This window comes from Myotis brandtii, unplaced genomic scaffold (assembly GCF_000412655.1).
Source record: "Myotis brandtii unplaced genomic scaffold, ASM41265v1 scaffold431, whole genome shotgun sequence".
Taxonomy (NCBI): Eukaryota; Metazoa; Chordata; class Mammalia; order Chiroptera; family Vespertilionidae; genus Myotis; species Myotis brandtii.
Window position 1 is genome coordinate 1,493,087 of NW_005366486.1, and position 22,521 is coordinate 1,515,607.

Genomic DNA, 22,521 nt, shown 5'->3' on the forward strand with positions numbered 1-22,521 from the left:
CTGGGGATTTTTTTTAATTTATTTTTTTTTTTTTTTTTTTTTTAAGAAAGTGGAAGAGGGAAAGACACTGAGAAACATCGATGTGAGAGAAAAACAGTGATTGGTTGCCTCCTACAGGAGCCCAGATCAGGGCCCCGGCGGGGGAGGAGCCTGCAACTGAAGTACATGCCCTTCACTGGAATCAAACCCAGGAGGTCAACTCTCTATCCACTGAGCCAAACCGGCTTGGGCTCTTTGGGTACTTTTTATATCTCTATGTAGTAAAGCACCTTGGGAGAGAAGGCATCAAGTATTTTTCATGGTTGTATCCCTTATAATTCAGTCACATCCCTAAACCTTCATTAGCTCTGTGTTTAATAATATACATAAAATATCTAATAAATAGCTTGTCTTACCTTTTGCATACACATGTCAGCTATTATAGACAGAGGTATTGTAAGGCTTAGTGCAAGTGTGCCTATCAATGATGAGGTAAGAAAGCAGCCCCTAAAAAGGAAAAAACAAAACATACATTTCCATATTAAAAAAGTAAAAGGACCAAAGAAAAACAATGATCAATGTCTACCTACCCTAAAATATAGATGTGAGAGATCAAAAGCAAAAATGAAAGCTCAGGATGGACTGAGACATAATAAATAACAGAGTTACTAAGATAATTCCTAAGGTTTATCTTCAAATATTAAAAATCCAAATATGTAAGTATAAATATTTTGAGGTATTTTATGCTATTTTTAAGATCTGCTTACAGACATTGTTCAAGTTTAAATGCCTAACTTAAATTTCCTTAACATTTTTTACAAAACTGTCAAAAGAGTTGTGATAGTCCGACTGGTGTGGCTCAGTGGTTGAGCATTGACCTACGGTCACAGTTCAATTCCTGGTCAGGGCACATGCCTGGGTTGTGGGCTCAATCCCCAGTGGGGGATGTGCAGGAGGCAGACAATCAATGATTCTCTTTCATCATTGATGTTTCTATCCCTCTCTCCCTCTCCGTTCCTCACTGAAATCAATAAAAAAATATATATTTTTTAAAAAGAGTTGTGATAATGATACTTAGCTAACAAAGCAGGCAGCTTTATTAAAACTGTAATACCTCACAACACAGACTTTAAGAAAGTGATAAGCCAACATGTGCGTCTGTCATCAAACAAAAAATATCTCACCCTCATGAGAACTGTCTTTAGATGTGTACTGCTCTTCTGGTTTCGTTCAGCATTAAAAAGAAAAAAAACTGAATATTTTTAAAGGACTATTTCCTTGTTGTTTCCCACTTGTCTAGCAATTGTCCTAACCAAAACCTGTATTATTTTCACCTTGAACTATCAATTATTTTATTTTTACCTTAAACTATCAATATTGGTATCAAATTTTAAAAGATCAATTTGCATATAATTTTGTTTAGTTGAAGAAAAAAAGAAACCATTATACCAAATAGGCGAGCCATTTATAACAACTAAAAATTTGGGTATATAAGAAAATAATGAATTATAGGCCAAGATAAAACCATAATAATGTATATCATTAGGACTATAGACCCATGGAAGTTACAGGCAAGCAAGTTCTAGCTCAGTATAGGTTAGAATTTATAATGCTGTCTTGTTATAAAAGAGGCTATCTCTTGAAAGTGTCATTTGAAATATTCAACAGAGGCTGGACAATTCGTTCTTACTGCTGCAATAAAGAGAACTCAAGTACTAGTGGTTTCCATTACTCATAAGCTGCTCTATGAAATGAGGGTTTAGGGATTAAATGTATATATTTTTTATGTAGCATATGTTCTTAGAGATTTATAATGCTAAGTACAATCATAAAAAGTCTGATAGGCTTGTTATGGTTATTTTGAGTTACCAACACCTAGAATTTAGGGATATGTTTGTTTCATTACTTATTCACTTTACTGCTACTGAGTTTTTACTGTAAGTACTCATAAACATTTGAATATAGAGGTGTATCTGAAAAATAAACCTTGAGATCCTGAAAAATCCATCCTAGGTAAGGATAAATATAGCTTTAATCATAATATATGAATTTCAGTGTCCAGTTTAACTATTCAATAATAAACACTCACAAATACACAGTAGGGGATAGAAATTGTGTTCCCTCTATGAAGAATGATTTTGCAATTCTGTATCAAAATTTAAAGTCTATATGTTTGCCTCAGTCTTTTCCACTTAGAGGCATTTATCCTATAGAATGCTAACATATATATGCAAAGATACATATAAGAATATTCAATGCTGTATTATTCAAAAGCAAAAGACTGTAAACTGAAAATGTCTCTCCATGAGGAACTGGTAAAACATGTTCTATCCATTACATAACAAAATGGATTGGAATAAAGTATTTTAAAATACAGCCTTTAAAAAAATGAACCTAAGTGCTGTTATGTGAAGATTGAAAGACAATTTGTGAAAAAAAGCAAAGTATAGAACAATATCCACAGTATGCTCCCATTTGTGTGTTGAAGATAAAACAAATTGAAGGGAAAATTAAGAGAATGAAACATAATTTTGTATGTATAGAAAATATTATAGAAGGTTTAGATGTTAATAGTGGTTGCCTTTGAGAAAAAGGAATAGGTATTTGGGGTAGAAGGGAGATTTCCTTTTGATTGTGAACCCTTTTGTACACTCGTTTAATTTTTAAAAGTTAAATAAAAAAGAATATTGTAAAACATGCTATTTATTATTTCTTTAAATATAAAATTTTCCAAGGAAGCAAACTATAAAATCTCCCATAATGGAAAGATTACATATCACAACTCATATTTTATTGTCCCCAAAGCCTACATTAAATTCTGCTAAACATAATGAAAATCTTTTGCATATGTTTATTATCTAAAAGTGTTCAATAACCAATGAGCATTTTAATATCGATAGGTGGCACAGTCCATGTTTACTATGAGTCTCAATGTAATAATCAAGTAATAAGGACCAAACTAAACCTTTATTTAGTCTCATATCCAAAGAAAAACTTAATTATTTCTTTCAGATATGTAAAAATGCTCTGCTTTGGAATTTCCCAATTTAAACTAAACTTACGAAACCAGAAAATATGAACTTGTATTAAAATACAATGAATACATAATTATTTAAAGCATATGGTTTATTAGATTGAACCATATGAAACTGCAGTCAAAAATGGCTGAAGATCAAGAATTCTTTATGATCCTACTAAGTTAAATCAAAACACAACCAGTAAATAGTTTTATCTGCTCAGAACCAAGAGTGAAGAGAGACAAGAGAAATGATAGAACAAAAGAAGTGATAAGATAACAAGAGTGATATGATATATATTAATGTATAAGATAAAGTATGTAACTATTTTAGGTTAAAAAAAGTGAGCATATAAAATGCATGTAAAAAAAGATGGAAAAATAAATAAGTGGATTCTGAGATAAGAGTTTTAGATTAGCAAAGAAATTTAAGATGGGTACATAAATTACTACAATACAAAGCAAATCTTTAAGTACTACATGAAAGAGAGTGAGTGCTGAGGATATCAAGAAAGTAAGAGCTATTCCCTTATCTAGGGAAGAGGAAGAAGTATAGGCAGAGCATAGAGAAAGACTTCTTACTAAAGGCTACTTTTGTCGCAGCCTTTTTCAAGGGAATCTAGTCAGCAATCTTAAATGCCATACAATAAAAATTCATTTAGTAGTTTAAGTACAATTTGTGTTTCTTTTTCAGTTCTTATTAGGTGGAAGTAGGACTAAGTATCAAGCTCTATATTTGAAAGGTTTCTTAAACTCCATACATGATATTGTCTTCCAACTATTTTAGGATTATTATTAAATATCAACATATTTGATATTATAACATTTCAAAGTATGTTAACATGTCTAATCAGAGTTTAGGGCTTACATATGTGACTCACCCACATGAAAATTCCTGAGAATAAACAAAACAAAAGAGACAAAGTCTCTAAAATAAGCAAAGGCTCTTAGACAGACAAGCAAAATCCTCAGAGTCTCACTAAGAACTCATGTCATTAATATGTAGGAAATACATCTTGTAAGTTAGGATGAACATTAGATGCCACTTTTCATTTGTATAACACTACTTCAAAAAAACACTACAAATTTAGGTCATTCATATTCATTCATTCAATATTTACTGAGCTCCTTTTATGTGCAAAACACTACTCTATATGATGGATAATTAGAAATTTAAAAAATAACAAAACACAAAGCTCCCGCTATAATGGAGTTACTGTATTAAATTGTTAAGTGTGAGGTGAGAAGGTGCACAGCAAGGGCCATCAGAAGACCAAAAAAAAAACATAAATGCTTAAACTACCCAAAAGTCCATAAACTGATGACTAATAAATCAGAGGTAATAAACAGTACATACCACAACCACAGGAACTCTGAGAGAACTGTTCCAATAAGGCCATTAATGATAATGCACATTAATACTACTTTATTGGGAAATTCAAAGTCCTCAAATCCAGTATAATGAAGTAAAAAGAAACCTGGCCATAAGAGCAGCAGATTAAACAGTCCTACAAAACCTAAACATGTGTAAAGAGACAAATGTTAGTTTCTCTGATTTATTTAAATTTTCCAAACTTATAACTCTATACTTATAAAACTGATCTTATACAAAGGGCTCCAATAGATTTCCTTAACTGGAACTTGTTTCTTTGTTTTTAAGCCAGTCCTGTGGATAACTCAACACCAGGAAAAACTGTATCAAGCAACTGGTGACCACTGAGTCTTCAAGGTTCAAATGCCCACAGTGCATGGACCAACTTCTACAGAATAAACCACTTAAAACAATTCAAAAAGAAGGGTTAACTTTAGCTACTAATAATTACAGCATGAGGCAAAAGTAGGTTTTCAGTCATGAGTATGCAAAACAGAGCTTATTCTTGTAGTACTACTTATTGGTTTCCATACAAGCAAATGTAAACCTACCTTTGCCCTACCCTGTATTATCTTGGAAGTTAAAAGAATAACTGGTGTGTGTTTGTATATTTACCCTAAATTAAGTATAAGGAAATGCACGGTTTGTTCTCTAATTCAACTCATAGTTATATTTAAAGCTCCTGTGCTATACTAGGAATAATGGAAGAAGGGTCCAAAAAAGGATAAAATTCTTGGTTCCTGTCTTCCCAAAGCTCATTAGCTAGTTGGTGCGATAACACATGTACGCAAATACCTATTCAATGTATGAGCACAGACTACTTATAAGGAAGGCTGCAATGCTCAATGGTTAGAGTATGAGCAGAGTCTGATTGCCCTGGGTTTTGATCCCAACTCTACTATTCACTAGTGGTGTAAACCTGAGGCAAGAGAAGAACCTCTTTTAAGCCTGTTTTCTAGTCTGTAAGTGTAAAGCAATGTTTACTTAGGTTATTGGAAAGATTAGATAAAACATAAAATATAGCACAGTACCTAGCAAAGAGTAAACAGTTAATAAAGGCTAGCTATTATTATTATAAAAATTAAAGTTTACATATGACTATATACATGCAAATAGTATATAGTAATGACTACAAAGAAAAATTATTATAATTTTTATTGCACTTTCTATACAGTTTAGCATCAAGGATCCACTATGAAATCCATGAGGTAACAATAAGAGCTTTCATTTAAAAAGTTAAATTACAGTAGATACATATTTTAGATTGGCTGCTAAACAATAAACTAGAACTTAGGCTGCCCAGTTAAATAGAAACAAGACTGGAGCACCCGATGCTAAAATCTTACAGTCTTCTTTCTGTCTTCTCTACAGAACTGTCTTGGACATTAAACAAGTCTGCTTTCCCCAGGAAATTCCCATCCCTGCCTACACTACACCCTTTGCAGCCAATGACTGCACTCACTCACAAGGCCGACCCCTGTGGCTGAAATCCTAATGTCTCAAGGCCAGGACATCTCCAAGGAGTGCCTAGACATTACCCGCTGCCTCCCACATCTGCTTCTCCATTCTGCTTCTCTCACTCCCTTGCCAGTTCTTCCTGCAGAGGACCCCCTCAATAAATAACCCACACTAAAGCCCTGTCTCCTACTTTGCATCTAGGAAACTCAATTTAAGACATCTAGTGATAAAAAATAAAATAAAACGATACACATACAGAAGGGACTAGTGATCCAAGAGGCTTGCATAACATTAAAAAGTTGTCATTAAAATTCCAAAATTTGGTATTATCAAGAACCAAATCTATTTTCTGGTCCCTGAACTATCAAGTCTATGAAATCCCACATTAATTAACAATGTCTGGACCTACAAATCATTTCCTCTATTCTCCAGACCCTCAAGAATTTGGCCTACATACCTTACCGTTCTACCTAAAGTGAAGGCTTCAGCACAATCACACAGATCTACTCACTGTTCCCTGCCATGCTCTCACTTCCCTATGCTAAGGCACCCTCCACATTCCACCCATAACTTCTTTTAAAGAAGCCCATCTATTCTAAAACTCAGGTCAAATCAATATTTTCCGTATCACATCACATGAAGAAGACCAATCAAGTTACATGTCTATGCGTATTCTATTAAATTAAGCAATGTTTCTTGAAAACTGCCAATCTTAAAAAAAAATAGCATTTTATGCCATTACAGATAGAATTTTCTATAGCTCTAAAATGACTAAAATGATCTTCATATTTAAGGTATATTTATTCGCCATTACAGATAGAATTTTCTATAGCTCTAAAATAAGATGACTAAAATGATCTTCATATTTAAGGTATATTTATTGAATTCTATACTTAAAAGGAACTTGAGTGATCACTCAGTTTGGTGGCTTTTCAAGCCTTTTATTTTTTGTCAATCTTTAGGTAAAGATATTCAAACTGCTTTTAGCATCAACATCTGTTCTACAACTTAAATGATAATGCAATAAGCCTAACAAAGCAATGCTGTTCCAGCTGAAACAGACCCCACATACAACTCTACGGCCTACCAACCTTCCCAAGATCCTTTGTAAATCAGCTTGGAAGCTACCCATCAGTCCAATTTCCTCATTTTTCAGATAAGCATGAGATAGATGAAGTTATAACAGCTATATATTCCAGGTCTCCTGATTCCCTGTAAGCTGTACTTTGAACCCTCATCACCAGGCTTCTTTATCTATTGGGTTTTACGGTATCTTTTGAAAGATATCCACAGATAGTCTACAGGTAACACAAGTTTTTACTGAGCTGATTTTTGACAAAAGATAATTTATAAATCATATCAGGTATTTTATTTCCCAAAATTAAAAGCAGATGCCAGAAACTATCATTGGGTAATTTGAAAAATATATGTCATAAAAGAGTCCGACTCTTAAAGATAAAATGCAAATAGAAAAACCTTAAATGGCCCACAATTTTTAATGAAAATAAGTACATAGACCAGAACAGTATTATACATATCTTTTGGGGCCAGTTTCCCCAATCCTATGCTTCCAATAACTCAAAAATGGCAATATGTATAATACAACAAGTATACTCTCACTTGCTTATAATAGCACTAGAGGCCTGGTGCATGAATTCATGCACGGGCGGGGCCAATCTGGGCCATCTTGCCCAATACCCGAGGGAGGTTGGCCGGCCAGGGAGGGACCGTGAGAGGGCTCCAGGGCGTCCGGCCCCATCTCGCCCAGTCCTGATCGGCCGGACCCCAGCAGCAAGCTAACCTACCAATCGGAGCATCTGCCCCCTGCTGGTCAGTGCTCATCATAGCGACCAGTCGAATGGTTGACACTTAGCATATTAGGCTTTTATATAGAGAGATGATTCTGTCATATCAATGAGAAAACTATGTGATTCATAGGCTGAAGACATTAATGCAAAACCTGTCAGAGGGGGGTAATACTCTCATAGGGTTGTTCAGAGAATTAAAGAGCTAATATGCATAGGGGCTTAGAATAATGCTTGTTACTTGGTACATACTCAATGAATGTTTACTACGACTATTTTTTTTAAAGGCGTTAAAAAGAATTTTTTTCTTTACCTCACTTTGAGGAAAGGAGCAATCCCCCATAGGTACACAACTATGCAGGACAAGGTAAGAGAAAAACATTGAAATTGGACTTCATAATCTTTAAAATCTGATAGACCTCGAGACCCCCCAGAATTTGGCCTACATACCTTCCTATTCTTCCCTAAAGTGATAATTCAGAGTAAATTGCCTCACAAATTAAACATATTCTTACCAAAGAACATCGGAATATCCAACTTATCTTCTCTGTCTACTTTTCTCTTAATCATAACAATATAGACAGCATAGAGCATGGCTCCAGCAAGAGACCAAATGGAACCTGTAAAGATCCACATAATGATTTAAAGCATTTGTTCATTAACTCATTCAACACACACTTATTTAAAATCTAACAATGTGTTGGATCCTATTTCAAGAAATGAGTGTGCAAATGTGAAAAGATAAAGTATAGCCCACCCTATCTTTATCCTCCAGGAGTATAGGAAAGAGTTTAAAGTGTAAACAAATAAATGCAAAACATTCACCTCAATGATCTAACCAAACACACATATTATAATACTGAAATTCATATAAGTAACACTTTGTTTTTAAATTTTGAAATGCACACTTTCTATTTCCCCTCCATAAACAATTTTGCCACCTAACATGGTCCAACTTTAGCAATGCTTCTTCCCCTATCACTTGTCACTTTTATTTTTATTCTTTCTGTTAATCCTCACCAGAGGATATTTTTCCATTGCTTTTTAGGAGAGTGGAAGGGAGGGGGGAGTGACAGAGAGAAACATTGATGTGAGAGAGACACATCGATCGGTTGCCTCCCGCACGCACCCCGACTAGAACTGGGATTCGAGCCTGCAACCAAGATATGTGCCTTTGACCAGAATCGAATCCAGAACCCTTCAGTCCACAGGCCAATGCTCTATCCCCTGAGCCAAACTGGGCAGGGCACATGTGTCATTTTTAATATATATTCCACTACCATCTTTAAGGCCCTGTTAAAGTCCTATCTCTGCCACAAAGCATCCTCTCTCCTCTGGTGAATTTCCATCCTACCTGTCTTCTACTTAGGGCAATTTAATGCTTACTATAGTTAAATGTGATATAATTTTATTCTCTAGTGGCTTCACTTTGCAAATCTTTTTTTTTTAAAATATATTTTATTGATTTTTTACAGAGAGGAAGGGAGAGAGATAGACAGTTAGAAACATCGATGAGAGAGAAACATCGATCAGCTGCCTCCTGCACATCTCCTACCGGGGGATGTGCCCGCAACCCAGGTACATGCCCTTGACCGGAATCGAACCTGGGACCTTTCAGTTTGCAGGCCGACGCTCTATCCACTGAGCCAAACCGGTTTCGGCCACTTTGCAAATCTTAGCTACTGATTACAATCAAGAATTCCTTGAAAACTGCAAACACTTAATTTATACTTTTTACTGTCCCAAAATACCTACCATAATGCAGGGCTCACTGTATATACATAATAAATATTGATCCACTTTAAGGTAGTAACTCATTCTCAAAACATGCAAGTAAAACTTTAAAAATAGCTAAATAATATGCTATCTGCCAAGTGACCATATTCAATACTTTAATCAATTATCCAAAAGTCCAATGTTTTATTAAGTCTGCTTATTATCAATTTTTTAAATAGCAATGGGAAAGCCTGTCAACAAAATCTCACACACACAACAAATACATATATTGTTTCTCCTACAAAACTATTTTGGATGGGAAAAAGGTACAATTCAAGACACAACTCACTGGATAGTATCCAGAAATAGTTTAGAAATATTACTCTATTCAATAAACTTCAAATATCTACAGTACCCAGAGGAGAACCATTAGGCTGGGTTCTGATTAACTTTGTTTTGTAAATCTAAATAATGGATCAAAAGCAAGGGAAAAAACTGGCAGACACCACCTTAAGATTAACATCATTAATCACATCAACAGCATGTGTCTTCTGATATAATATCCTGATCAGAACATAATACCGCTTCCATGGTATTCTTTCCAAAAAGGTACAACATAAATTTAACCATATGGAAATATCAAACAAATGCAAATTGAGGGACATTCTACAAAACCAAAGGACAGTAACCTTCAAAAGTGTTAAGGTTACAAAAGACAAAAAGAAGACTGAGGGGTAGTTCCAGATTGAAGGAAACAAAAGAGACATGACAAGTAAATGCAACAAGTGATCCTGGATCAGAAAAAGAACATTAGTGAAAAAATGGTGAAGCTGGAAAAGGACTATACAGACTAGATAATATAATTCTAATCAATGTTAACTCCTGATTTTTAGAACTATATTTTGTAGCTATCTATGAATGTAGTTAACAGAGAATCTGGATGCAGGCTACATGAGAATTCTATGAAATATTTTTGAATGTTTTTAACATTATCTCTAAAAAAAAGTTTTTTTTTAAAAGCCCCGGTTAGTGCCCATCCTCTGTGTGGGCATGATGATGCTATGCACAAAATTTTTCTCGTATACTCTAACAGAAACTTACCTATCGTATTTCTTCCAGCAGATTTTTCAGACCCCGACAGGTTTACCAGCACAACACCTCCAATGCTATGAGAATAACAGTTGTTACTGATGAGCAAAATAATAATCCCTTAAAAGGACTAAGCATAAAGTTGAAAATTATTTATAAATGATCAAGACTAATTTTGGGGTAAAACTGTCAAATAATTCGTGATTTAATTAATATCAAACAATTTTTTAAATTCTTACCCGAGGATATATTTATTGATTTGAGAGAGAGAAACATTGATGTGAGAAGGAAACATAGATGGACTGCCTCCCAGGGACCGAACCTGCAGCCTAGACATGTGCCCTGACCAGGAACTGAACTCACAACCTTTTTGTCTACAGGACAATGCTCCAACCAAATGAGCCAGCAGTCAGGGCAATATCTAGTATAAGAGCTATAGTATTAGCTAATTTAATCCACACAAAATGTACAGTATTACCTTATAGGAAGGCATTATTGTTATTACCATTCCCATTTTACACATGAGAAAACTAAGCACAAAGAAAGGAAGTATTGATCAAAATCACATAGCTGAGATCTAGGAAGTTCTTCCAGAGTCTAAGGAAAGTACCCAGGGACACAGAGCAGAGCTGTGATTCAAACCTAACTCTGATAGCTAATACCAATCTCTCCATTAAATCATTCTGCTACTTTCTCTGATTTTTCATTTTCTCTCACAAAAACAATAGCTTAATCAAATCAACACATCTTTTTTGAGTACTGTCGGTGAGCAAAGCCCTATCTAGGCCTTTGGTGGCACAAAGGTTTTAACCTTCAAGGGCTTACAACCTCATAGGGAAGACAAGACAAACATACACAAAGTTAAATAAAAATAAAAGATTAAAACACAGTTATTGACAATATTGATGCTACCCAATAATATAAAAATGCCAAATAAAAAAATAAATGAAAGATTGAGGCTGAGGCAATCAGAGAAGACTGCATGTTAGATTTCTAGAAGTGGGAGAAATAAAGACCAAAACCCAAACAAAAAGGGGAACTTGTTTTAAGAAAATGGAAATTTGGAAGATTATAAGCATTTAGTTGTCACATTAACTTAAATGTGAACATCAGTACAATACTTAGTTCGCAGTCACATGAATGGCAACCAACATGCCTTAGGTCAGGGGTGGGCAACCCCTGGCACGAGTGCCAAACATGGCACGCCAGTAACTTTTGCTGGCACACGAAACCCTCTCTTATAATCTTCCATTTACAATTTTTTTCTTAATATTGACTTTTTTATTTTTCAGATAAATTCAGTGTAGGTGCATCTTAGATAAATAAATAATTTTACATAACAAGTTATCTTAAAGACCATAGACATGGATTGACGAGCAAGGGGAAGAGCAATTTCTATGCCTCTGCCTTAACTCTCCCTGCCTTCCTAGATCTGACCAGTGTTTTGGTTTCATCCACATACGCTTGTGAATCTTTGTTCTCAGTGATGAATTTTGTTAAGTCTCATAATAGGAGTAGCCTGACGGATGAAAGTAGTAGCTCGTGCATATCTCTGAAGGTCATGAAATATAAACCTGATGTAAAATCTCTGTCATCAGTGATGCAGCAGCAAAAGTCCCACTGATAATATCAAACAGAGTCATAAAGTTTTCTGTTGGACTATCAGTGTACATGTATACATTAAAAAATAAATGTATTTTTCATCATCATATACTGTGTTTTTGTCGCTCGAATGAATTTTATTATTTCTTCAAGGTTCTTCACATACGTACACCTTAAGAGATATCAAGTAGGTGTAACATGTTCTCAAAAAAATTAGGGTTGGCACGGAGAAGAATTTTGAGTCAGAGATTTTGCTGGTTTTGGCACACACTCACAAAAAGGTTGCCCACCCCTGCCTTAGGTCCTTCCCTCAGGTTACCCTCCCCAGGGAGGTTTAGAAAACTAGTCTAGGATAAGACACACAGCTGAGTAGCATAATTTCCATTTAAAACTTTCTACTATCCTCATCTTTCTTTGCTTATACAGTACACTGTAACATAAATTGTCCTCTCTCACAACCAGAAAAATTTTATACATCATATTTTTAAACAGAATAAATAAGCTATTACACTACATTCTTACCTTAAAATTACAGCTAATAATTTAGAAAGAGTAAATCTATCTCCACTGTTACTCGGAAATACTGCAGCAAGGATTAAGGTAAAAAGTCCTATGGAGAGAAAAAGATGAAAAAAGACACATTGGCTTAAATTCTGTCAAAATTATCTACTATCAATTTATTAATTTTTAAACTAATTTTTGTCATTTTTTAAATAACTAAGCATAAGCCTGGTCGGCATGGCTCAGTGGTTGAGTCTTGACCTATGAACTAGGAGGTCACAGTTCAATTACCGGTCAGGGCTCAATCCCCAGTGTGGAGCATGCAGGAGGCAGCCAATCAATGATTCTCTCATCATTGATGTTTCTATCTCTCTCTCCCTCTCCCTTCCTCTCTTCAAAAAAGAAAAAAAAAAGAACTAAAAATAAGACTGCAGTTACCTACGCTGAAATGTTCATACACAAAAACAGACTCTAGGCCTAGCCAGTTTGGCTCAGTAGATAGAGCATTGGCCTGCGGACTGAAGGGTCCCAGGTTCGATTCCAGTCAAGGGCATGTACCTCAGTTGCAGACTTGATCTCCAGTCCTGGTCGGGGCGCATGTGGGAGACAACCAATCAATGTTTCTCTCTGTCTGTCTCTCCTTCTCCCTTACACTCTCTCTAAAAAATCAATGGAAAAATACCCTTGGGTGAGGATTGACTACAACCAAACTAATACACAAAAAACCAGCCTTTAAACTAAGCCATGTTTATTTCAACAATACAGATCAAATATAGTCCTTTTAAAAAAACTAATAAAAGAGTTAAACTGAGCATTCAGAATAATATTCTGACATCATCATAATCAAACTTGTATGTTAAAGTTATTTTTACAGCTTCAAAACACTTGTTATCTTCTAGATTTGGAAGGTGATTCAATTTTAAAAATAAAAACACCTTTCATAGGGCAAATTATAGTTCTAAGATAAGCAATTACATTTAGCCAAAGGATCTAGAAAAAGATCTTTGGAAAGAATATGTGAAAGATAGGGCAACTATAATACAAAGAGCCAGCATATCGGTATACAAAATACTGTAAAGTATTTGTTAGAAATATAAATAGCACAAGGCTATGGCATAAGACTATAAAGATTAAGAAATAGTTACAATACACTAATGTAATGAGAACAAATGACATAATTTATAACAAGATAAAAATGTGTGTATAATACACATATATATTAGAAATATATCTTGATTCATAATGCAGATTTTAAAGATACATTTCTTACCAGAAGTTGAGGACAAAATGTTAACAATGGCAACTTGTGTGTCTGAAAGTGCTTCTTGATATGACAAATTTGCCAAAAACCACTAAAGAAATAGAAAACAAAGTGAAACCTAATGAATGGCGTGTTTATATTTGCCATTACAATATATGATTGCCCCCCTTTTTTTTCTCCCCCTAAACATGAACATGAGAGGTTTTAAAATCTGGTTTGTATTGAAAAATCACAGGCCCGAAAAGAGGACAAGTATAATCAGACCTAAGATAATTTCCCTTCAAAAATTAATAACAGTTGGTTAAAAATTATTGTTCAGGTCTTTTTTTAAAATAAGGATAAAATTTAATATCAAATCAACTTTAAAATTTTCTTTATCCAAGCACTGCTAGCACTCTATTAAGTTTATATAAATCAAATTTAAGTTGGGGAAAATTCTCAAACATTAAAATATGTACAAACAAGCATAGCATGCTGAGAAATGAATAAGATGATGCCTATGGAGATGGATGGAACTAGCTAGCTAGATTGCTAGATAAAATGCTATATTCAGTTCGGAAATTTAAAAATGTCCAAGAAAATGGTGAATGTATTAGCTAATTGTGATTGTTTTTCTGATTCTCAGTTTGAAAACACAATACAGAGTTCTCACAACTTTAGATATAATAAAGGAAGTTTTCCAGCTCTGAGAATTTTTTTTTTCTTCTTTCTTCCCTTTTAGTCATCTAGGCTAAGATATTCTTATATTCCCAACCCTGTGCCTACTTTGATTTAGAGAATAAGAAATGAAACCTCTTTTGATGAAGCCTGGTATGTGTGTGTATCCAAAGTTCATTTATTCTCACTGCCATCAGATATTCTGATGCATATTACCACAACTCATCCATTTTCCTGTTAATGGACACTTTTTGACTATTTCAAACAATGCTGCTATGAACATTCTAGTGTATAACTACTGAGGCATATATACATGAGTGTCACTAACATATATACTAAGAAGCAGATTGTTCAGTCAAAGATAATTAACTACTTGTCTGTTTTTGGCATCACTGTTAAACATTGACTGGAGGGACATCTCCTAATGTGTCTTAGAACTTCTGTGAGCAGTATAATTATTAGCAGTTACATTTCATTTCTAGCATAGACAGACACATGCTTCCAGAGCACTGCTAAAAGGTAGCAAGCAGATAGCTGAGAGTCTAGTAGTCTCCATTCAGTGTAAACTGTACCAAAAGGCTAAAGCCAGGATAAAACTATGACAAAGTTATTCTGATTCCCCCTGCAGTCCTCTGACCTGCCTAGATCAGAGACTTTAAACCAGTATGCCACAATAATTTTTAAAACACACAATACCTAACTAGATAATTTCACTTGACTATCTAAATAAAAAAATGAAGTAGCAATTGGTGAGATGGGCAATATCAAACTTATATGATAACAGAAGCCACAATTTACTTGTAGTTGAAGTGCTAGAAAAAAGGCAAAAGATTCTGCCCTTCATTATCTTTTGGAGATTTTCTGCAAGGATAATGCTCATTGGGTGATAATTAGCTTTCTTGACCCACTTTCCTTATCACTTTAATACTTTAAATATTGTGCTCATTTTCCAAACAATCTCACTAGTCTCTGCTAATGCAAGATGAAGAAATAAAAACAGAACACTTAGATGGCAGGCATTCAAAGATCATCACAACTTATCATTAGCTATGAAGTCTTCCCAGAAAGACTTTCCCATTCTCCACCTCTCAAAACTCCAAGCCACAGAATACCATAAAAGGTATTCTTGGTAAAGTCTATATGACCTAAGTTTTATTTTACAGAAAAAGAATTAAAACACCATAAGTCCTAATGAGACAAAAGATATTAAAGGAGGACTGGCAAATACAGTAATCTTTAACTCCTTTTGAGCTGCACTGTCCATTAGCCTAGTGATTTTCAACTGGTGTCCTGTAGGAATTTTTAAAACATACAATACCTGACTATTTAGTCAGAGGTACTGACCTCTTTTCCCTTATATTGTCAAATAAAAATTTAAAAAAATGACAACAGCCAACACAACAATAACTGCCTGGTGTGAATGAATCAAAATTATACCTACATTTTTGTTCAGATAGGCAAAAAATATATTTTTTGGTATGCCACAGAATTTTAGTAATTAGTTTATGTGCAACATGAGATGAAAAAGGTAGAAAATCGCTGTATTACCCAATAGCCACATTTGGCTACTGAGCAACTAAACTATGTCTAATCTAAATTGAAATGTTTAGAAATTGAAATTGAGAGGAATGGCAGCATGAGAGATCCCCTTGGTCTTTTCCCTTGAAGTTTCAACAGTTTGAACAGCTATAACTCAACAAAGGATTTCCTCCTCAGTGTACAAACACACCTTAGAGATCTACACATTGAAAGATCTAAAGGTGGGCAAGTGGGAGCGAACCCGGGAGGCAAGAAGGAAGAAAAGCTGAGACAAGCCAGGGACATAGCCCTACAGCCTGAGCTCATGATGGAGCACAGCTTAGAGAGGGGAGGAATCAGGTTGTGGCTGGCAAGACCATCAGCTGGAAGAAGCAAAGAGATTTAGTGGGCATTCTTGCAGGAGTGGGCAGTACGAGCAGTGGCTGAGCCCAGAGACCTGGGCAATAACACAGCATCTTGTGCAGGTTGCAGAGCACATTATCTACAAAGCCGAGAACTGGTACTACAGATTCACTTTTTTTCCCTGAGCAAAATGTACACTATGTGACCAGTCCTGGGGTCAGGGCACAGGGAGGACCCCATGGAAGTCCAAGGATGCTATTACCTGGAGGACAAAAAAACAAAGAAGCCAGCCAGGTTACTTCAGCCCACCCTAACACCCACACATCATTGCTACATTGACGCAGCGTCTGACTGTGGGGGATAGCATTGGGATTTCACGGATTTGGAGCCCCATTGTCTACCACATTCCCCTGTGGGGTTGGTCCACTGGAACCTGGAAACACTATCACAGGGAAGGAAACCACATACTCAGGGACCACCACCCCATGGAGATTTGAATAGCCAGAGAAGTGCAAGAGAGCTAAAAAGCTTCTGATTCATCACTGCCTACTGCAAAATAACAGAAAGATCTCTTCATATTAACCTTCTATATCAGCCGTGGGCAAACTACGGCCTGCGGGCCGGATCCGGCCTGTTTGAAATGAATAAAACTAAAAAAAAAAAAAAGACCGTACCCTTTATGTAATGATGTTTACTTTGAATTTATATTAGTTCACACAAACACTCCATCCATGCTTTTGTTCCGGCCCTCCGGTCCAGTTTAAGAACCCATTGTGGCCCTCGAGTCAAAAAGTTTGCCCACCCCTGTTCTAGATAAATGCCACTCATATACTGATGCATAGACAGAGAAGGAATCCATCAAATGCCATGAATAACCAAGGTAGCGAGGCAGCTCAGAAAGAAAATAAAAAATATCCAGAAAACAAACTTAAAAACATGGAAATATGTGATCTAAACAACAGACATTCAAGAACTCTAAATGGCAGTTCTGAGAAAACTCAACAGAGTTTAGCTCAGTGGATGGAGCATCAGACTGTGGACTGAAGGGTCCCGGGTTCAATTCAGGTTGCAGGCTCGATCCCCAGTGGGGGGTGTGCAGGAGGCGGCCGATCGGTGATTCTCTCTCATCATTGATGTTTCTATCTCTCCCCCCCTTGCCCTGCCTCTCTGAAATCAATAAAAATATTTAAAAAGTAATATAAATAAATAAAACAAGATTCAAGAAAATACAGACAGGCAATTTAATGAGCTCAGAAAACAAACCAACAAACAAAGCAGTACTTTACTAAAGAGACTGAAACTGTTGAAAAGAACCAAACAAATTCTGGAGGTAGAGAACTGGATAAAAGAGACTGAGGATGAACTAGCGAACATAGGAAACAGCAGCTGGTGGAAAGGATTAGTGATATTGAAGATAGAAATCTAGAAATAATGCAGAGGGAAGAAGAGACTTGAGCATAAAAAAATGAAAGAACTCTATTAGAACTCTCTGATTCCATCAGAAAGAACAATATGAGAACAGGCATACCACAAGAAGAAGAGAGGGAGAAAAGAATAGAGAGGCTATTAAAACAAATAGTTGATGAGAACTTCCCAAACCTATGAAAAGAACTAGATCCTCCAATCCAAGAAGCAAACCGAACACCTAATTACCTCAATCCAAAAAGGCTTTCTCCAAGACACATCATATTAAAATTGTCAAGAATTAATGACAATGGAAGAATTCTCAAGGCAGCCAGGGAAAGTAAGAAAGTAACCTATAAAGGAAAGCCCATTAGGTTATCATCAGACTTGTCAGCAGAAACTCTGTAAGCTAGAAGAAAGTGGAACCAAAATTCAAACTACTGAAAGAAAGAAATTACCAACCAAAAATAATATATCCAACAAAGTTATCCTTTAGCTATAAAGGAGAAATAAAGACTTCTTCAGACATACAGAAGTTAAGAAAATTTATCACCAGAAGACCTGCATTGCAGGAAATACTCAAGGGTCTTATTCTACCTGAAACAAAGAACAAAAAGTCACAAAACTATGAGAAAGATCACCAACAAACTTGCAGCATATACAGGGATATTCTGGGACAACAAAAACATAAAAGGGCAGCAGTGAAAGATCTGAATTTCCAAAGAAGGATGGAGATCAGATGCATTTAAAGAAAAAAGCTACTGTATATATGAAATTTTCCTTTTCATAAACCTAATGATAACCACACACACAACACACACAAAAACTGAGACCTATAGCTTAAAGAAAGAGGAAAGAAGTATGGAATACCACCAAACAAAAAGAATAGACAGAAACACAAACAAAAAGAACCAATGGGGGCACAGAGCTACCAGAAAACAAAAGATAAAATGGCTATAGGGGATCCTCATCCTATATAATAAAAGCCTAATATGCAAATTATTCCGTTGGGCAATGGTTCAACCGGGAGTTCGACTAGGTCCTAGTCACAAGGAGATCGGGAGTTTGACCACTCGCTATGATGTGTGCTGACCACCAGGGGGAGGCACAGAACATGGCAGATGTCAGCACTGGCAGTGGGCAGCAGTGGAGGTGCTGCTGGCCCCAATGGGCACCGACCAGAGCGGGACTGCGGCGGGATGGTGGAGTAGGTGAGCAGGTGGCACCAGGCCAAGGCGGGTATGAGCAGGGGCCTGATCGCCCTATCTATTGCCCCGCAGACAGCGACCAGCAGCGGTGGGGGGGACGGGGCCACTGCCCAGCTCCCAGGCGCTGAGAGAGAAAGGGCAAATAGCAATATTAAAATATTCCTTCTAATTATTTCCCTTTCAATGTGCATGAATCCGTGCACAGGGCCACTAGTACATCAATAATTACCCTAAATTTAAATGGACTGAATGCACCAAAAAGAGATACTGAGTAGCAGATTGGATCACAAAGTAAAACCCAACCACATGGTACCTTCAGAAGACATATCCAAGTTGCAAAGACAGTTACTTTTACTCAAAGTAAAAGGGTGGAAAATGATTCTCCAAGCAAATAGCATCCACAGAAGAACAGGTGTAGCCAAACTTCTATCTGACAAAAACAGATTTCAAGATAAGAAAAGTAATAAGATACAAAGATGGACATTTTATATGATAAAGGAGATAGTACATCAAGAGAACGTAACACTTCTTACTACATATGAACCCAATCAGGGAGCACCAAAATATATAAAGCAACTACTAACAGAACTAAAGAGAAACAGACAAAAACATAATCATGGATGGGAACCTTAATATTCCATTGACAGCTCTAGGTAGAACATCCAAACAGAAAATCAAGAAAGACATATCAGACTTAAATGACACATTAGACCAAATGGACATAATTGACATTTACAGAACCTCTCATCCCAGAACATCAGATTATACATTTTTCTCCAGTGCACATAGAACATCCTCAAGGATAGACCATATGTTGGGTCACAAAACTAACCTCAACAAATTCAAGACAGATAACATATTAAGCATATTCTCTGACCACAATGCTTTGACATTAGAAATCAACTGCAGCCCTTTCTGGGGTGGCTCAGTTGGTTGAAGCATCGTCCAATACACCGAAGGGTTGCAGGTTTGATTCCCAGTCTGGGCACATAACTAGGTTGTGGGTTTGATCCCTGGTTGGGATGCGATAGATATTTTTCTCTCTCTCCCTTCCTTTCTCTCTAAAGTCAGTAAAAACATATCCTTAAGATTAAAAAAAAAAAATCAACTGCAAAAAATGTAAAAACACCCACAAATATGTGGAAATTAAACAACATACTATTAAAAATGATTGGGTCATTTTAAAATAAAATGATTGGGTCACTATTAAAAATAAATAAAAGATGAGATCAGAAGATATATAGAGACAAATGAGAATGACAATACAACATATAAAAACTTCTAGGATACAAAAGCAGTAATAAGAGGGAAGTTTATATTATTACATGCCTATCTCAAAAAAAATAAGAAATCCCAAGTAAACAACCTATATTTTATCTTAAAGAACTAGAAAAAGAACAAAAACAACCCAAAGTCAGTAGAAGAAAAGAAATAAAAATTGGAAAATTGAATGAAATAGAGAACAAAAGACTATATGAAAAATTAATACAACAAAGAGCTGATTCTTTAAAAAAATATTATTAAAATTAACAAGCCCCTGGCTCTGTTCACTAAGAAAAAAAGAGAACTCATATAAACAAATTCAGAAATAAAAAAGAAGTTACCACAGACATCACAAATATACAAAGGAACACACTAGAATACTATAAAAGACTATGTGCCACCAAATTCAGTAACTTAGAAGCAACAAAACAAAAATGCAACCAACCAAATGGGAGGTGATATTTGCAAACAACAGCTCCGACAAGGGATTGATATCCAAAATATATATATATAAAGCACTCATACAACTCAACACCAAACAAACAATCCAATAAAAAAAATGGGCAGAAGACGTGAACAGACACAGACACCTCTCCCAAGAAGACATACAAAAGTCCAGAAGATAGATGAAAAGATGTTCAACTTCACTAGCTATTGGGGAAATGCAAACCAAAACTACAATAAGATACTACCTCACACCTTTTAGAATGGTTATTATTAACAAGACAGGTAATAACAAGTATTGGTGACAGAAGACGATTTGACTGTGGGTGGTGGGCACACAATGCAATATACAGGTCATGTATCATAGAAATGTACAATTGAAACCTCTATGATCTTATTAACCAACTAGAGGCCCGGTGCACGAATTCGTGCACAGGTGGGGTCCCTCAGCCTGGCCGGCGATTGGGGCTGATCGGGGTCGTCTTGCCCAGTCCCTATAGGGGCGATCGGGGCCAGCCGGCTGGGAGGAAGGGATCGCAGGAGGTTGGTCCACCACAGGAGGTTGGCTGTGGGAGCGCACTGACCACCAGAGAGCAGCTCCTGTGTTGAGTGTCTACCCCGTGGTGGTCAGGGCATGTCATAGCAACTGGTCGACTGATCGTTCTGTCATTCAGTCATAAGGGTCACTTAGGCTTTTATATATATAGATGTCATCCCAATAAATTTGACCATATTTACATGAATTTAATAAAAACTTGTTAAACCCCTATTTGAAGAGATCAATATATACAGTAAACTCTTAGCTGGATATTTACTAGCCCATGTACATAGCATAGTGTAAATGAACTCTATTCATTATTCTGACCATGAGGCAATGGCAATTCTGAATATATGAGTAATTGTAGTGTTAAAGTATTAAATTCTTTGAGGTGTGACAAGCATTTAAGTTCAAATACTTTAATTCCCCAATGATGCTAGGCAGCAGAGTTTAAAGCCATGATTAAGCAACCTAAAAATTTTACACTTCGATAGTATAGTTGGTATGTATACTGTCTTAAAATTCAAGGTCCAAACATATAATAAAAGTATAATAAAGAGAAGACATACCACAAAGCAAAAAAAAAAGCTAATTTTTGCTACTTGAGTTGCAGTAAGTTTCCCCACAGTTTTGAGTAAGGATTCTTGTTCTTTCACAGTAGGATATGACATGCGAGACAACTTAGCTTCCAATGCATGGCTTGATGGAAGCTGTCGAATCTCCATGATATTACTGAACCTTACACGAGACTTTTTGGGAGCTTAAAAGAAAAAGTATAGTACAAATCATTAAACGTTTCTCCTCACATCCAACAAGTCACATTTTAATTTACTAATAAAAGCATATTATTTAATGATCAGACTTGAACAAAGAAAAACCAGTTATATCATTACCTGAGGCAGCTTTGCTCATTCAAAAAAGTAAACAGAAAAAACGTTTACATCTATAAAAATGTTTTAAAGGTTTAAGGTACGACCAATATTCAAACAAGATTTCTGCAACTGTATATATACACAACTGCCTAGTTCAGGATCATAGTATGATTAGAGGCCCGGTTCACAAAAATTTGTGCACTCGGGGGGGTCCCTCAGCCCGGCCTGTGCCCTCTCACAGTCTGGGATCCCTCGGGGGATGACCACCTGCTAGCTTGGGCCCGCTCCCCAGGGGATTGGGCCTAAGCTGGCAGTCAGACATCCCTCTGGCAGCCCGGGAGCCCTCAAGAGATGTCCACTTGCCAGCGGGGAGCAGGCCTAAGCTGCAGTCGGACATCCTTAGCGCTGCTGAGGAGGCAGGAGAGGCTCCCACCACCACCGCTGTACTGGCAGCC

At 36.2% G+C, this 22,521-nt stretch overlaps 1 protein-coding gene across 4 annotated transcripts in view; it reads right to left on the bottom strand.

The window, feature by feature from the left end:
• Positions 1 to 22,521, bottom strand: part of SLC35F5 (solute carrier family 35, member F5) — a 42,428-nt gene that overhangs the window by 7,589 nt on the left and 12,318 nt on the right. For 3 of the 4 annotated variants that reach the window (XM_014546141.1, XM_014546139.1, XM_014546138.1), the window contains 7 exons: positions 21,764 to 21,954; positions 13,809 to 13,890; positions 12,560 to 12,647; positions 10,448 to 10,512; positions 8,146 to 8,250; positions 4,353 to 4,512; positions 396 to 486 (listed from right to left, as the gene is read on the bottom strand). In XM_014546141.1, the coding sequence (XP_014401627.1) occupies positions 396 to 486; positions 4,353 to 4,512; positions 8,146 to 8,250; positions 10,448 to 10,512; positions 12,560 to 12,647; positions 13,809 to 13,890; positions 21,764 to 21,954 (782 nt within the window). The remainder of the gene's footprint in view (positions 1 to 395; positions 487 to 4,352; positions 4,513 to 8,145; positions 8,251 to 10,447; positions 10,513 to 12,559; positions 12,648 to 13,808; positions 13,891 to 21,763; positions 21,955 to 22,521) is intronic. The other variant, XM_014546140.1, reaches the window with a different exon arrangement.